Source organism: Cyprinodon variegatus, unplaced genomic scaffold (genome assembly GCF_000732505.1).
Source record: "Cyprinodon variegatus isolate N-32 unplaced genomic scaffold, C_variegatus-1.0 Scaffold1711, whole genome shotgun sequence".
Lineage (NCBI taxonomy): Eukaryota > Metazoa > Chordata > Actinopteri > Cyprinodontiformes > Cyprinodontidae > Cyprinodon > Cyprinodon variegatus.
In genome coordinates, this window is record NW_015152164.1 from 26,098 (window position 1) to 44,403 (window position 18,306).

At 37.8% G+C, this 18,306-nt stretch overlaps 1 protein-coding gene across 1 annotated transcript; it reads left to right on the plus strand.

The window, feature by feature from the left end:
- stard3nl (STARD3 N-terminal like) lies at positions 1–18,306 on the plus strand. Its single transcript, XM_015404366.1, has 9 exons — positions 1–164; positions 6,373–6,697; positions 9,534–9,611; positions 9,694–9,771; positions 11,592–11,645; positions 14,116–14,233; positions 14,352–14,450; positions 14,729–14,796; positions 17,550–18,306. The coding sequence occupies exons 2-8, from the start codon at positions 6,497–6,499 to the stop codon at positions 14,791–14,793; spliced, it is 693 nt and encodes a 230-aa protein (XP_015259852.1). The 5' UTR covers positions 1–164; positions 6,373–6,496; the 3' UTR covers positions 14,794–14,796; positions 17,550–18,306.

Genomic DNA, 18,306 nt, shown 5'->3' on the forward strand with positions numbered 1-18,306 from the left:
TGCTTTGCTCCAACCTGCCTGCTAGCATGACTTCCATCCTTTCTCAGCAGCAAGCGAAGAGGAAACGGATGATTTATTTGCCTCTGCGAGCCTGATGTTCACCGCATAGACACGTCGGAGTTTTATCCAGAGAACATAACAGCTTGACCGAGAGATTTTAAGAGGTAAGAGTCACTATGGAGTGAACTATTTGGTCTAAAGGAGAAGATAAGAGCTTCGTTGCTAGCTTGTTGTCAAATGAAACCAATGATGCGGGTATCAGCGACCTGGGAGCTGCAATGGTTTTGCTTTTCTAGTTTTAGCTTTTTACTCTTTTTGCCGTTGGTCTGCATTCCTGGTAGGGTGGCTCAGACTGTCGTTTAAAACAGCATTCCGAGGTGTTGTTGTTGGGCCCTCTCAGCTTTTACAACCAGCTGCATATCTATTGTTTTAAGCTGCTGAAAATATGCAGATATATCTCATTATCTCTTAATTAAAATATATAAAACTCAATTTAAACAAAAATGACAGTTACTGGGTCTGTGTAGCCCAACTCAGAAGGTAGGGTTGTGTTTACATTACAGCCTTGACTTCATCATAAATGTTTATAAGGTTCCTGTTAGTTCAGCTGTGATCAAAGCTTAACATCCTGACAGGCTGTGTTTAAACAGGAGAATTGGGAGTCAATCATTTATCTCCTAAATTATAGCTGAGGTGTAACCCTACAAAGACAGTCTTGCATTTTAGAAACAGCACTCTTAACCCTTTAAAGCCCAGTGTATCATGTTTGATACATGAATTTTGAGACTTCTACATCATCAGTGTTGTGTTTTTGTTGTTGAAACACTGACTTAAATATTCAGGCACATGTAGTGAACCGAAAATTTATAAAATATTAAACAGAATTGCCGAATGTATCAAATTTGATGCAAATAAATGATCTAATTTAACTTATACAACATTTTTCAGAAGGTTCTGTGACATTATTTTGAAAAATTTAAATGTTCTTTCAATTAATTCATGGTTCAGGCTTTAAAGGGTTAAGATAAAATTGTAATAAAAATGAGATACCCAAAATTGACTGCCCGGTTTTGTTGTTGACATTCAGTAAACTGCTTGATCTATTCAGAACCTGCTCCTCAATCATCTTTACATGGATGATTTATTCATTAAACGTAGAACATCAGTAATTATTATAAAGCAACTTTTTAAATATCGGTGCAAAACTGTTCAACTGTTTCTGTCTATGCTTTAATCGAAGTCCAGCCCTAAAGGAGGTGCTGACCACCCTAGAAGATATAACAGGCTCCTTCCTGCCCTCCCTGCATCTTTTCTCAAAATGTTTGAAATCTTGAAAAAAGCTTTAGAAGCCTGAAGAATAAAATAAAGAGACTGGCAGACAGCTTCTATCCTCGGACCATAACAACTGGAGAGTCATTTTTTTCACAGCTTTTACTTTCCCCACATATCTAATAATAGCTGTAAACCAATTAAGTTGTATGATTGCAACCTGCTTTATTGCAAGCAGGTTCTTGATGCACAAGGGCTTTTGATTTAGAGGGGAAATTTAGGCGTCTGCTAATGTTTTTTTTTTTTAAGTTTAATGTTTTGTTATAATAGAGTTTCAAGTGTTAAAAATACACTACTGCTCCATATGCCTTTTTGTTTTATTTTATCGATTCATCTTTGTCTAATGCCACAAATAAGCCTGCGATCCAAGTCTGATGTTTTTCCTCATATGTGACTCTCATATAAAGTTTTCAAAGCTTTCTAAGAAGCCCAACTTATAATCTTTAGACCTTCCAAAAAAGCGAAATGAGGCCACATCTTTGTTGTAGTGAAATTTAAATAGTCTTTGATTTCTGGTTTCAGAAAATCCAGGTCCTAAGATGCTCATAAGGCAATGTCCAGCCTCAGGGATACGTTTGGGAACACTCACATTTATTATCCACAAACTTAGTATTGAATGCGATCAAAATTCATTGGTGGTCTATGGCAGCCTGCAGAGGAAAAGGTAATATAGGTAATATTTGGATATGAGGAAGCAAACCAGTATATAACAGAGCGGTAAAAAACTTTGTGACCTCCCAAACCCTCAAACACTGCCCTTACCTTGACACTGGTATAGATTTCCCTACAGCGCCACCAGTGTTGGAGCAAAAATATGGGCAAGAGAGTCAATTCACATACAAACCAAAACAAACCAATTTATCGAAACCAAATGAGATGGACCATAACTATGCCCAAACACAGAACTAGAAACGGCTTCTTTAGTGGCAGTGAGTCAAATTCATATCTGACTCTTTTCAAAGCATCTGTGGTCTGAATAGGCGTTCTGCATTTTATTCTGGGGCTCCAACTATACGTCCACACAAACTTCTCTGCAGCAGAAATCTCACTGATTGCTTTGGAAGGGCTGTTTTAATGGTCAAGCCTTTTATTTCTTAGCCTCTGTCTTTGTTAATGATGCGGTCATTCTCTCAGCTGCTTTTGCTTGTTTAATAACAGCACAGAGACACAAACAGACAGTCTATTTTCTTTATTTATAAGTATTATTTCACTGAAATGTAATTAAAAACTACTAGTGACAGTCACATTCATCATTGCATCCGTAAACGGTGCGCTGCTGTATGTGAAACCTACGTTCTCTGTCTGCTCATGCAGGTTGTTTTGATGTTTTAGTAAGTTGGGTTTGAGACTGACTAGTATGGAAGGAAATACCGAAAAGATGGGATTTCAGAAAAAAAAAAATCATAATTGGGTATCTGACCTGCTGTGTGAATGTAGCCTAACATGGAAATAAATGAGATTATAACCAGGATGCTATTTTTTTTCTCTAGGCCTTCTTGGCAGTTTGATTTACATTCAGTTTTTTTTTTCTGTGTGTTTCCATGAGTAGAATTTGTTGATGATAATGATCCATATTGTATTCTGCACAGGAAGAAATAAACATAGAAGCAGGTGTCGTTCAGTCTAAGCACCTCAAGGAGCCTTTTTATGCATCTCCAATGATTTTATAAACCTTTGAGTCGCTGCTCACATTTTCTATTTTTTACTATTTCTAATAGGCAGAGATGAGGCTCCATGTTGTGCCAGGCTGAATGAATAGATAATTTTATTTGATCTCTCAGAAATCAGCACAGCTGAGCTCATGGAAGTGTGTGCTTCCTATGGTGCTTTCTGTAAAGCTGAAAATGACCCATTTAGATTTTTATTTATATAAAAAATGACAAATGTTATCTAAAATATTAATATCCATTAAAAATGTTTTTTTTTTAACAATAAAATTTCACATTAGGTCCAAACTGCTAAATCAAAATGAGAAATGTATTTGTTCTTCATAATTCTATGCAAGACAATAAATGTTGACTCATCCTCAGCGGCGCTGCTGTTGCTACACCTCCTTTTGGAGGAATCGTCGAACATTTTAACAAACAGTTTTTCAGCGGATGCTGCAGTAAACTGTTGCTTTAGCTTTAAAAAAAAACTTATAACAACTTTAATTACAACTGGTTTGACAAGAAACTGCCTTTTTTATTTTGAAACGGCATCAGACTTAGTTGTTCCGGGACCCGAGGGTACATGACTGATGTTTCCACTGTGTTAATAGGTTATTATAGATGACGTAATTCATTCTGTTTGCTGGTCGCTGCAGCCTAGAGGTGTCTGTAAAGGAGTCAAAGTATTGTATCTGTTGCTGCTACGTTATGGTGGTTAATGTTTTATTAACTGCTGTCACTTACATAATGCAAATTTCAAGTGATCCTACAGAGAGGAACTAAACAACATTGCTGTTGTCTTTATTAAATGTCCATACCAATGAAACGTTTTGTATGTTGGGTGAAGTTAAAGATTTGGACTCTCAATAAGGCTCAGAGCATGTTTTATTGGACAACTAACAAGTAAAAACAGATTAAATACAGACCCATGTGAGAAGTCCACAGGTCATATTTTCATTTCGCTAAACACATGATTAAATAAATTTGACTTCCCATGCAAGGGGAGTATTTTCTTAGATCATGAGATTCTGGGAAATCTGTCGGCCACAGGTTCTATTTTCAAATGATCTATCTCAGAACATCTGTCTCTCAAACATTCAAGCTATTTGCAAGAAATCTGTAAAGTAAATACATTAGAAGGAAGCAGGCTGACATCATATTTTTGTGTTTAGTCATTCTGAACCAGCGTGGAAGTTAAAGTTCTAGCTGGAAATAAACACAAATGCCTGATGATGCTTATTTAAAAATAAAATGGGTAATTACTGACTGAATGAACCAGGATTTAGCCAATTTGGATTATGAAATATCATAATAATGATAATATTTTATCATTAAAGATAAGTATTGTTGGCCTTTTCAGGGTTAATCTGGTTCAGACCTCATGCCTTTTAACTGTAAGCGCTCAAGGGGAAGTTAAGGGAAACTACAAAGTGACTTTGTACAAACTGTGAATCAGAGAATATCTGCTCAGGGACATCAAGAACCATCATAAGGTATTTCTTTTAGCAGTTTTTTTTTAAATTACTTTAACACTAAGTTGTGGTTTTTACTTTTATACAAGTTTTCTGCATGTTCTCTGGTTTAACTGGATTGAAAAGGCTCTTAGTTTTCTAAATCAAACAAAAATGCTAAAGCTTCTTTTGTGAAAATTGTTTAGATAAAACATGTCATGAGAAAAAGCTGCTGAAGTTTGAATCATGTGCCATTTTTCCTCTTTGTAAAAGTTAATGACAGTTTATTCAAATGTACAGTTTGTTTCACTTCCCTAAGCTAACCTACGTTACCAGAAAAGCCTTCTGAGCCAAAGAAACAGATTCCTTCAGGGTTTATATAGCAACGCAGGAAATATCCCTGTACAGTTTATCAAGTGACTTAACTATAAAGTTCAAAATAGCCCAAATTGGCCCTGTGTGTCTATTGCATATTTATTTTCTTGTTCTATTTAACATGTAACCTTTAAAATCAGAAATGTGCTAATAGTGTACAACTATAAAGTATGTTTTGAATAATGTAAAACACTTGATAGTGTGATTTCACTCTTCAAGTGAATATTCAGAAGTACAAACTTGGACAAAATTATTAGTACTCCTTTGTTTAATAAAAGAAAGACCCACAATGGCCTTAGAAATAACTTTGAACTGGCAAATGTAAAAATAGATTAAAAAAAATCCTATAAAATTGAACAAATAAAAGTCGGGCACTGCTTTTCGACCATTTTAACAGAAATAAACTCATCAAACAGGCCTTGCATACCCATTTTGTTGCACAACCTTTTGGGCCAATCACTGCCAGTAGCTATGTTTACATGGACACAAATAATGGGGCTGAAGGCCTGATCAGTTCAGAAATATTTCATGTCAGACTGAAGATTCTAATCTGATTCGGTCGATTGAATTTTTATTCAGGTGTTTTTCTTTTTGATCGCCATTCCGATCAGCGTCCCTGTACACACCCATGAAGATCTTTAGAGTAAAATAATCTCCACTGTGCACGTGTGTAACAGCAACATGCCGTTTTTCACTTTAGTAACCTTTGTTCATGGTCCTTTGCAGAGCTTGCTCTACTGTATATGCAATGTGCAGATCAACATGTCTCCTGCCCTCTACCCCTGTAGCAAAGGAGCAGTTACCATAAGGTGCTGCTGAGCCCTTTACTAAACTAAAATAAACACCAAAAACAAAATGATGCGTTGAAGGTGCGTAGTCGCAAAGAAATACATCAACGGACATACCTGAATAAATGAAGAAAAATAAATGTGCTCGTCATTCACAAAGAGTAGCTGAAGTTGAGGATGGAGGCAAAAGGTATTTGTTTGTTTACAAAACAGGCCACTTCTTCTTTTACTATTTAAGTGTTTTCGGGTTGACAGTTTTGCGCATGCTGAAATGATTTCTTCTCATTTAAATGATTGGACTGTGCAACCAATTTAAAAACTCTTGTCACATGTATACAAACGTCATGATCTTTTCTTGTGTCGTTATCTTCCGCTTAATGCGAGATGGGTCGCAGGGGCAGCAGTCTCAGCAGAGACTCCCAGACTTCCCTCTTCGCTGACACCTCCTCCAGCTCTGCTGGGGGGGAAGCCCAAGGCGCTCCCCTGCTAGCTGAGAGACATAGTTCCTCCAACATGTCCTGACTCGTTCCCTGGACCTCCTCCCTGATAAGAATGTATGTTTTGTTATTGCGTGCACTTCAGAGCCATTTATATAAAACATGGAAATGTACAAAATGCAGGTTTTTGCAGGAAAAAATTAAGACTTAGTTTTATAGAGTATAGGAGGAGACCAAGGACGCATCTCTGTGGTACGCCACATCTCCCCTGAACCATTAAGGATTGATGAATATTCATCTGAGAGAGAGGAAAACTAATATCTTTCTGTCATTTTTCTTTCAGATTCTGTGATGTGTTTAACCCCCACAAACTGACTGTAAACACCCACATGACCCACCACTGGCGACTCTGAGACCTCGTTCTGAGCAGTGGGCGGGGCCTATCCTGTCCACGGGGGGAACCAGGGATGGAAAGCCGATGCAGCAGCGTGGATTCACGGCTGACCGCCAGAGGGATGGGGTCTGTCAGCAGCACGCAGCAATCTGTAAGGGTGGAGTCGTACGAACCCGGAGAGAAGAAGTGCATCTCAGACGTGCGGAGGACGTTCTGCCTCTTTGTCACCTTTGACCTGTTGTTCATCACTCTGCTCTGGATTATTGAGCTAAACGTAAGACAAGTGGAGGTTAAACTGCACGCCTCCATTATTGTTAACGGTGAAAAGAATGTTTGTGCATAAACTGTCATTAAGGCACATTTCTGTCCATTTTATCTCCCAAAGTTGCTTTTAAATTATATTTTATTAAGCTGGTTTAAGGTTGTGTGAATCAGCTAATGATTTACTCTATATGGTAACCATACATGAAACATTTTATTGGCTCTTCAACATGAGAATAAGTAGGTAGAGTCACTGGGTAAAACTAATAAGAGTAAGAACTAAAAGAATGATTTTAAATTCAGCCACATTTCATCTGTTCAACACTAAATGACTTTATTTCACATTATTTTTATCTCCAGTCATAAATAATACAAGAACTCTTAAGAGATTAAGCTACAAAAGCTTGTGATCAAAATTAGAATATCCATTTTATTTTAAGAAAAATGTCCTTTCATAACATTTTTACCACTCGGTTAAACATTTACTTCATGAGCATATGCTGACATACTGTCTCCTTTGTTGGATTTATTGCTTTTACTTAACAAACTGTGTCTGAGTCATGTTGCGGTTGGCTAGCAGGAGGTCAGGCTGCTGTGGTGGAGCGGTTCAAGGTCAGGTTTGTGCTCAGTAGGAGGAAACGGTTGTTTCTTTTTGTAGCTGCTATTCCCAGAATTATTCAGTTGCAACAGGTTCAACCTCAACCTTACAGTATCTCTGCAGGCTGCAAACCTGCTTTTCTTTAATGTATTTGGTTGGATGTAAGCAGTGAATCATTGGGAGTGAATAAAGCTAATCTATAAAAAGCTTTTTGAACTTTTCAACCTTTTAGGTCACTTCCTCCTCTTTATAATTACTCAGATTTTTAGTTTTTGTTCTGCTAAGAGAAAATTTAAAGTTATGATCAGATTTATATATCCACAGTTGAACACAAATCTCTTAATTTCAGCCTTTTAAAAGTTAATATAAACTCTTTTCCTCCAGTTTGGAATGACTAAACCTTTATTGTGATTTTCCTCTAAATTATGGCCTAACTTATACATAATGGCTCAAATGTCTGCATACAACTCAATTCAGTTTATTTATATAGCACCAATTCACTACACATGTCATCTAAAGGCACTTTACAGAGACGATGCTGCCAGATTGGTTTGGAAAACAGTTGATTGCATCCAGTTATTGACTTGCAAAACATCCTCCTACTGGATGAGACTACAGGGACGGTTTTCACATGCATTTTTGTCAACAAGGTTACATGTTTTTTTCAGAATTTAAGTGCACTTTATCATTCCCATTTCATTTATATTTGTGTATTTTAACTGGATAAGGGGCAGGTTACCCTGCATACCATTCATTCAATGGGGGAGTGATGGCCTCGTAGTAAGAGCAGTGTGCTTCTGCTCTGAGAAGGTTACAAGTACCTAGGTCGATCCCCAACGCCTGCACTCTGGGTCCCTGAGCAAGGCCCTCAACCCCACACTGCTCCCCGGGTGCCGCATAGTGGCAGCCCACTGCTCCCAAAGGGGATGGGTCAAATTCAGATGTGAATTTCTCCAGTGTGGGATCAATAAAGTTCAATTATCAATTTTTATTACCATACAAGAACAGCCTCTCATGCTCTTTGTATTTTTAAAGTGTCTATGGCGGCAGATCCAGAACAAAACCCCCAGCTAGACACCAATGGTCTTATCATTGGAGATAAAAGATCAGGTCCTGTAGGAAACTCTCAGTTTGTGTCTAGATAAAAACATTTTAACTGTTTACAAACCAGCATCCAATGATTGGTGACATGTAGTCATTAATGGAGCAGCTCTGTTTTCAGCTTTAAATTTTTTAAAGTTATCTTCAAATGACTGTTTGCATATGTTTTAGTTAAGCCTGTTTCAATTTTTGATCGTATATTTGATATCGCCACATAATGAGGAAGTAATCATTCGGAATGCTCTTCAAATTTTGAGGATTTTAAATATTGAATCTACATATCTACTGAGTGGAACTTAGAATAAGTCAAGCAGGTTCTTGTTTTTGTTTTGTGCCTTTAAAGGGGAACGCCGATTTTTTTTTTTTTACGTTGGGCCCTTGATTTTACGTTATTTCATCATGTTCTACTCACCGATATGAGTTTGTTGTCATTTGAAGCTGTTCCGAAGATATTCGGTTTTGTAATCCAAGTAACGTCTTCCTATGGGCAACGACTTGAAGGCACAAACTAAACTGTTCATCATTTATTCTTTATGGTACGCCAGAATTCATAACATGAAGGCGAATCATTGTCACCCAGACATCTGTGGTTAGATTTTTTATGTTTATATTTTTTTATATAAATATAGCCGAATGAATAGTAGGGGTAGAGTGTAGCCTGTGGCCTGGGCTGTCTATTATGACTCCAGTCCGGCGCGCGAATGTACACACTCCGCTTTGTTTTAAAAAAATATAAATATAAAAAATATAGCCACGGATGTCTGGGGTACCGTGATTTGCCTACATGTTTTGAATGCTGGCGTACCACAAAGAATAAATTATGAACAGTTTAGTTTGTGCCTTCAAGTCGTTTTCTCATAGGAAGACGTTACTTGGATATAACCTAACGGAATATCTTTAGAACGACTCCAAATGACACAAAATTAATATGGGTGAGTAGAACATGATGTAATAACGTAAAATCAAGGGCCAAATGTAAAAAAACAAGAAAAAATGGTGTTCCCCTTTAAGAAAAACTAAAAGGTTCTGTCAAGCTTCACACCCACCATGTCTTATTGTTCATTAAATCAACTTTTCCGTTTCATTGTTCGACGGCGAGGCTCTGACTCAGGCCTCCTTAAATCCCCCAAAATGTCTTTGTGTTTAACAGGTGAGTGGAGGCGTTCAGGCGCAGCTGGAAAAGGAAGTTCTGCACTATGACTATCATGCCTCTTTCTTCGACATTTTTGTAAGACCCTTTCAGGCTTTACATTCAGAAAGCATTTTTAATCTGAATTCCTGACTTTAACTTTCTTTGTTTCTTTCATCAGCTGCTGGCCGTCTTCAGGTTTGCAGCCCTCATACTCGCTTACGCCATCTGCAAGCTGCGTCACTGGTGGGCGGTCGCTGTAAGTATTTCTCTTTTTAAGCGTGTGACCTTTTTTTTTCTTTCCTTATCCACATTTACTTATGCTTTTCATTTTTTTTAACATCTACATATATGGAACATTTCCAATTCTGTCACTGAGGTGATGATACTTGCACAGATGCAATAGCTTGTAGAATGCTGTTTTTGATAATATGCTTTCTGATCTGCTGCTTTCTGATCTGCTGCTGTGTTTGGGATCTTCCTTGTGTTGATGATTCAGTTTGGGCCTAGTTTCAGGAGATGCCCTCCTGATTATGTTAGTTTATAGAGGAGTCATTGGCTGACTCAGTGACTGCAAGGTGCCAGGGTTCAGAACAAACCCCAATCATCATCCCTCTACCACTATGCTGGATAATTGGTTTTAGGTGTTTAGGTTTCTCCAAACATTGGACTATAATTAGACATGTGTATCTTATGCTACGTTCGGACCGCATGCAGTTGAAGCAGCAAAAAACTTCTGCTGCTTCATTTTTGATGCTTGTACATATTAAGGTCAGATGCTACTCAAGTGCACCTTTGAGGCCAATGGCGTAACGACACAACAATTGGCCCGCAAGCAACATTATCTGGATGGGCCCCATATGAAGTACGTCCTAGTCCACAATTGCGTAGGGGACCTTCCAGATGTCAGTGACGGGGCCCCTAAGAGGTCGTGGGGTCCTAAGAAACTGCAGTCTCTGCTTACCGATATGTACGCCATTGTTTGAGGCTCCTGAAGCAGGTCCAGTAAAACGTGTACAGATGCGTCTGCTGCTCCTGCTTTCAATGGCAGAGAGCGGCTTTGCTATATTGGCTGTGATAAGTGGGAAAAAGTAGTTTTAATGTTTTTAAGTGAAAAAGTCCAGCTCAAAACATCAACTGAGCAGTCAGTTTATCAAGATGGCCGATAGAGGGCGCTAGGGCGCCATCGCACCCACCAAATGACCTTAATAAGAAAAACTAATTAAAATGTAATTATAAAATGTTAATATTTTGAAATATATTGATATCTATTTTTTAGATGTGTAAGGTAAATATTTAATCTTTAATCTCGAGTGAGGCTGTCTTGTTTTTTCGTCAGATTGATGACATATATCCTCCCTAGGGTGCAAGAATGTTTGCCTATTGCCTCTCGTTAAAAGTTGTACATGCAAAGTAGGAGAACCAAAGCTGCACCCTGAGGTGACACGAACTGTCGTCACAATTGTAGTGCGGGTGATTGACAGGCCGAGACGACTTCGAAATTCCCCTGGACATTTTCTTACGTATGAATAGTAGGACAAGTTTGGTCACCCTACAATATCAACTATTCGATATTTCAGTGAGTGAGTGCTTGTTGCTATGATGCGTCTTTGCTCAGCAGCTTCGCTCGTTGTAAACCAACCAAACAGTGCACAGCGTATCTAAATATTCATGAGCATACCATAAAAGAAGAAAACCTGTCGTTTCATTCTGGGGCTCTTAACCAGGCTTGCATTAGGGCTCGTAGAACAGCAAATATGCCATTTTCAGCCCAACCAATGTTACACACCCTATTCAGAGACCTTAATGACCAAATACCCTATATAATCATTCTATGACCCCTTTAATGTCCCAATCACTGTTTTAACTGCTCTAGCAGTAAAGACTTTCATATATTTAACAAGAAGCAGCCAAGATGTTCTCAGTTATTCATTTAATGATGATGATTTTGTTGATTTTTTTAAACCCATCTAAAGTAATTTGGATTGAATGCTTCTGTCAGAGGTAAATGTTGAATTATTAAGTTCATGCTATTAACATGCAGTGTTTGGCCCTGTGTTTGTTTTTCTCATTGTACAGATAACTACTGCAACCAGCTGTGCTTTCCTGATCGCTAAAGTCATTTTATCAAAGGTAAGAGATGCGCTGCTGCAGAGATAAACATTTATGGGATATTTTGATCTATTCTGACCTTTCCTAAGATTCATGTTAATCTCTCTTTAAAATAACATGGATGAGATATAATAATGTGAAATATGGCAGGATCGGGTTGAGTATAGCATCTGTTTCTGTATCCTTTTCCCGGCTGGAAAATGCTACTTCTTTATATTTTTTTCAGCCATTGGAGGATAAAACTATCATGTCATAAAGTAGCATTATATTTTAGTGATGTTTGAGTTAAAGTGATCTCTGAACAGGATTTACTGTAAAATACAAAAGAAAAAATGAGTTTGTTTCTGCAAAGCCTTTAAAGCAGCACTAAGTAACATTTTGCTTTAATAAATCTTCCTGTAAGTCCCTGTGATGGTAATCAAAGTGTTTATGGTCTCTCACACTCCCTACTGACTCTGGTTAGAAAACCACATTTAAAGTTTCTGTGCCTGTGAACCCAGCGGCAGTGACTCATGACTCTGTTCTCATTCTGGTGGTGTGACAAGCAGCCCAATATAAAGCCACTGGTTATAGTAACAACACGCCTCACTGTGCTACCCCAAGGTGATAGCTTTTATTTATGAGATGTTGGAGACGGCAAAAAGGGCAAAGAAATTAACTGTCAGAACAGGAAAAGGAAAAGATGAGAATTAGATTGAGACAAGACTGCAAAAAAACAGGTATATAAAAACTGATGCAGACCCTGTAAACGTGTTGTTTGACTTAGACGGACTTTATTATCATTTTGCACACACAGAGTGTATAAAAAAAGAAATTTCGTTCAGTACAGCTCTCAAGACATTTACATTTTTAAAGTGCATCAGTGATAAAATGTAAACATGGTGATCATTTGTAAATATAAGACCGGTATACGATTGACAGTTTCCAACATTCAACGAATTTTTTGTTGTTGTTTTTTTTTAAACCTGCTGGCCCTGCATCGGATGCTTCAAAGTCTCTTCCCAGAGGGCAGCAGGGAGAACAGTCCATGGTGGGGGTGTGAGGGGTCATTTATAATATTACGGGCTCGGGACACACAATGCTAGGATGAAATGTCTTTTAAAGAGGAGCCCCTATGATCCTCTCTGCTGTTCTCATCACTCTCCTCACTTTCTTCCAGTCTGAGGGTCTGCAGCCTCCACACCACATAGTCAGACAGCTGGTCAGAACGCTCTCTATGGTGCTTCTGTAGAAGGTGGTGAGGATGGGTGGAGGCATCATCCTCCTCCTTTGACTGCTAATCTTAGTGTTACTATTGTTATTTTAGAGTGCTTGATTTTTAGCAATATAACTACGTAACATGGGGAGGCTGAATCACCTTATGAGAGCAATTACAAATCAGTGAAATCAAGCGGCAGACTTCTATAAAAGTATTTTTCCAGCTAAAAGACTGATACACCATAGTTAACATTAGCTAATGTAAAATACTACCCACCATTTGGTCGTTATCTGCATCTTCTTGCTGCAAAGCTGCTTTCAAACCAAACGTGTTTTGAGGAAACAAAGAAGCGTCTGATGCTTCATTTTTGATTCTTGTCCACATGAAGGTCAGACGTGCGTCAGCAGCACCTTTGATGCACATCGGCAAAGCATATTGTCCAGGGGCTGAATCGCATTGGGAGGAGCTAACCTTCTCTTTGCACGCATCTTGTACAATATAAAAATAAAACTGCAGCTAGGCTTTTTTTTTTTTTTTTACTAAATAAACCTAGAGAACCCTGTCATCAGGTGCCTCAGCTCCATGTCTGGATTCACCAGATACTTCAGAGACGTTCAGTTGATGGAGCGTTTCACTGCCTACTTTAAGAGCCTAATGCTGATAAGGGTGGTTTCCATCTCATCTGAGCCCAGTGGGATGACCTGCTGACCTGCATCGATGCCTGCATATCCTATTAGGACGCCAACGCATAGTGTAATCTCTCTCTGATTAGTTGTTGTGACTTGTCGAGCAGCAAAATTTTAGATTTTCCAACTCGATTCAGCTGCTTTATAACACGCCGCTCCAGCTGCTTGAAATGCGCTGCTGGAACTTTTGACGCGCCCTCATGCACATCAACCATAGACTTTGCAAATAGACTGGCTGCTCCTGCTGTTCAAGAAGCTTACGATGTGAACGCAGCAGAGTGACAGCTCTCTGTGAGCTGCAGCATCTAACAGCTGTTTACATCAGTGCAATAGGAGCATGACTACTGAGTGCTGCTTTAAACTATTGAAATCAAGACCGTATTTTATTGCTGTTTTGTTTTTGTTTTTTTGCAGTTTTTTAAAGTTCAGAATGAGTTTTTTTTTATATATATATATTTTTCAGATTCATCTGGTTCCATGATGAATGTAAAGAAAAACAAAGCAATTGAAAATGTGATATTTCTACAGCCGGTTTGTTTCACTCTTAAGTCACATAAATGTTTACTTTAGCAGAAAATCTTTTTTCTCTCTTTGTTTGTGAGGGTAGCTGCTCTCTCAGGGTGCATTCGGATACCTGCTTCCCATCATCTCCTTCGTCTTGGCCTGGATAGAAACATGGCTGCTGGACTTTAAGGTGCTCCCTCAGGAGATGGAGGATGAGCACAGTGAGTCTGGACTTAAACCACAGACAAACAATTAACGTTCGATGAAAAGTAAAGATCATCATATGAACTCAGTTTAAGCTCCCTGGTGAGATGGATGTGTGCCCTCTCTTGTCTACAGGATATCAGTTATTTGTGGACGCCACTGAGAACGCTCCTCCCATGGGGCCCGGTCCTTTATCTGACGGACAGTTTTACTCTCCACCAGAGTCCCTGGCAGGTCAGTTTTCTCACTCTGACATACTCAACATATCCTTCACTAACATTTTACTTCCTCCTCCTCTTTCCAGAGAAAATATTAGCAGAGGACGCTAAGTTATCCATTGGCGTCATGAATGTAGATTCCTCTTCAACAATTAATTTAAAAAAGCTTTAATGTGAAACTTAATATTCTACATATTTTAGTTGTTGTTGTATCTGAGACTGACCTGCAGCTGGTTTGTAGATCTGAATTCACTCTTTAGGTTTTTAAATGATTGTTCTCTGCCTTGTATTCAGACTCAGATGAAGATCTGGAGGATAAACATGATCCAGAAAAAGCCCTGATTCAGAAAGTTTCCTAACAGGTAAGCATTTCATTTAGCCACAGACCATCACTGCTGTGGATTTTAGCTCTGTGAAGGGGATGGGAATATTAACAACATCCATAACAAAGGGAAATTATGTTTAGTTTGTGAAAAGAAGTGAAAATACTACCTCCATGTTTGCATGGATGTCTGGAACTTAGGTTGCACAGAAAGTGATGAAAGCTCTTGGTGGAAGGTCACCACAATACACGACCCAGTCTGTAGGAGCATAAAGCAGAGGGAGCCCTCTAGTGGTGAGAGTGCATCACTGTTCCACCTCCAGAGCAAAGCATCTGAAAGCAATGTTTTCTCTCGTTGGCCAGAATCGGTTAATTTCTCTCGGAAAATTCAAAGATTAGCGATTTTTTTTTTACTTGATCATCAATAAATCAAACCTGCAACATTTTAATGAACAAAAGTAATATGAGTAATATTATATAGGAAAGAACAAATCGTACGTCTAATAAGAGTCCTGGACATTTGTTTTAAATATATATATATATATATATATATATATATATATATATATATATATATATATATATATAAACATCTCAGTTTCTCTAACTGTTTGGGTTGTATGTTCTCTATTTTGTTCTACATTTTTTTTGTTTAGCCACATGTAATGAGTTGTGCGCTCAGGTCTGTTCTAAGTGTAACACCTTTAATATTGATCACAAAGTTAATATAAACAGTAAAAAACTGCCTTATAAAAGAAAAAAAAAATGACTTAACATTTTCTGTTAATAAAACTGAAAAACAGTCTGTTACAGAAAGTCTTTTTGTGAATCAGCTCCATTTAATGGGGCAAAATTTGTGCGGTCTTTGATTTGAGGCTCAGGGCTGCGCTAAACTATTCTAGGGACCTTAGATAGTTCCTGGGGCCAGATTTAGGACACCTCTAATATTTTGTCAGTTTGAATACAGAGATATAAGATAAGTTAAAAAAATGAAAAATACCCAGAAATAACATTTCCCTTTTCACAGCTCCTGATAAACATTATTTTCTTCTATGTTTATGGCTCTTAATAATGAAAAAAAACTTGGACTGAAGCAGACATTACTATTGATTTTGATGTATTTTTAAATCAAAAAAGAAAGTTTAAAACCCTTTACTCTCACAACTAACCACAACTAAAGACAGAAATGTTTTTGTTTTTACTGTCAATCATATTTTAAATGATTTCTAGGTTGTTAAATGAAACGCAGAACAAATTAAACATAATCTCATCTGTTTAGTAATCTAACTATAACTTAGATCTCCAGCAAAGTGCTTCCAGAACCTTTTACAACCTTTCTGCTGGTTTATCTGCTTCTTTGTGGCGAGCAGGAGACGGTGATCCACGAGGAGTGCTGTAGATCCAGGAGCCTTTCGAGTCTTATTTACATGTGGAATCTTCTGGGTCTAAAGTTTTTGACGTTGTAGATAAAGATAAAATGTTTTATCTGAGCACATTGTATAACAGCAGCTGACCTACAAATGATTATCTGAAAGAATATCTGGGGTAAAGCAGGGTAAGGTCAGTTTAGTTTGTGATAAAACCTGGATGGGTTTTATCTGCTTCCTCTCATTTTAGTTTACATGGGTGTGAGAGATTTGCACAAACCATCCAGAAAACTATTTAATAGTTTCTAAAAAGGTGTTAATTTATTGTTCAAAAATGATCAACTGGGCCCAAAAACAGAGGTCAAAAAACAGACTTTATTTCAGGTATTAACACAAAGATCCAAAACAAAGAATAGCTAAACAAATTTCCCCTCCCATTAAAACAAGTGGTGTGACCCACTGAGGAGGCGGTATCGACCATATAAGGAGAAGAAAGCTGGAGCTCATTGTAGCCCTCCAGCAGAAGCTCCAAAGGAAACTGGCAACTCAGAGAAAAACAAATAAATCCATTGCATTTAACCAAAATTAAGGAAACTAGTTAACTAAAATGTGTGCGCCGAAAATTAAATATAATCTAAAAAGTCAGGCTAATGGAAATATTGCCAACTCATTTTGAAAATGATAAAGAAAACAGTTACCATCCCTTATCAGCTTTACAGCCTGCTTTCACAATGGGATTATGATATATTATTGAAATAAAAACTAAGATTAAAGCTGATTGTTTCTCTTTTTCAGCTTAGCCCTTTTTTTTTATTCTTTTCTTACATAGAAACATTTCTGGTGTTTCTCTCTCTCTTTGCCATTGTAGACACGGGAGTTTAAGAGTTTTCTGACTAGAGACCCACACCTCCGACAGTTCTAATAAATATGTTAATATCCTAATACATACACCAGTTAATCACAGGAGACATTTAAGGCACTGGGGAGCTTTATTTAGAGCACCTAGAAGATAAACTTGGCGTCAAACTGAGGAAGAACCCATAAATCCTAGTAATGCGATTTCAGAATCCAATCATAACCTTGTTTTAGTAGAGTACATTTAAATGTAGCTGTTTTTTAATTACAGCATCTGCGAGGTTAGAGGACTGGCTGTTCTTTGCCACTGAAAAAGCCCGGACTTCAGTTATTGAACAAAAGGAAAGATTGGAGGCTTTTCTGCTGCATATTAAACACGTTAGCACTGCTCTATTTATAGCAGTTTTATGTCAAGAAGGGGAAACTAATTAGAATAGATGTATTTTAAAGGATAACCAAATGAAATGTCTCAGTTATAAGGCTGAATATAGAAGGAAAGCAGTTTAAAGGTAAGATTTGGAAAGGTTAAAGATTCCTGGGTGAGCCTGGTCTCTTTCCTTTGTGTCCCCAGGGCCCCGTCTCCATCAGATGGCCGTGTTCTCCTGTTCCTGTCGATCTGCTGAGGACGTTCTGCCTTACACCTTCTGCCATTCTTTGAACGGTCCTGGTATATTCATATCAGACATCTTGGTTATAATATCGGCTTTCTACACACACTGATACTTCAAGTGCTGCTGCTGATATCCTTTTCAGTCAGGACTTCAGGTTTTAACTGTTTATACCATCTGTATGGACCTTAAAAGGAATTCATTTTTATACAAAATGCACTTAAAAGTTTGGTTGAATAAAGGGAACTATTTTTCTTTTTTTTTAAATAAAAATAAAACTTTTTCCACTGTCAGCCAAATTAAAACGATCACATTTTGTTTTACATGTTCTTGATGCTTTGTCTTACATCTGCACCATGTTTACTTTAATCTGAATTTGTTTTTTGAATTTACTGTAACTTAAAATCTGTGATTTGATGAAGGAATGTTGGTGGACCAGTTTGGAGCTACGGACTGAAGTCTGAACGGGTCACTGCAGAAGTTTGCTTTCAACATTACAGATTCTATAAAGAGTATTTAAGAGAAAATGAGCTTCAAGCTTGCTGCAGTCAGGGGTCCTGCACTGTAACAAATATATATAAAATATATCAAACTGTGCTTTTAAAAGCTGCTGATGGGAAGAAAAGAGTAACACAGTATAATTATACATGTCTACATGCATGCCTTCCAAACTTTGGTTTTTATGGAAAGCTTGTCTGTAAAACAAATCAATAAAAGGTG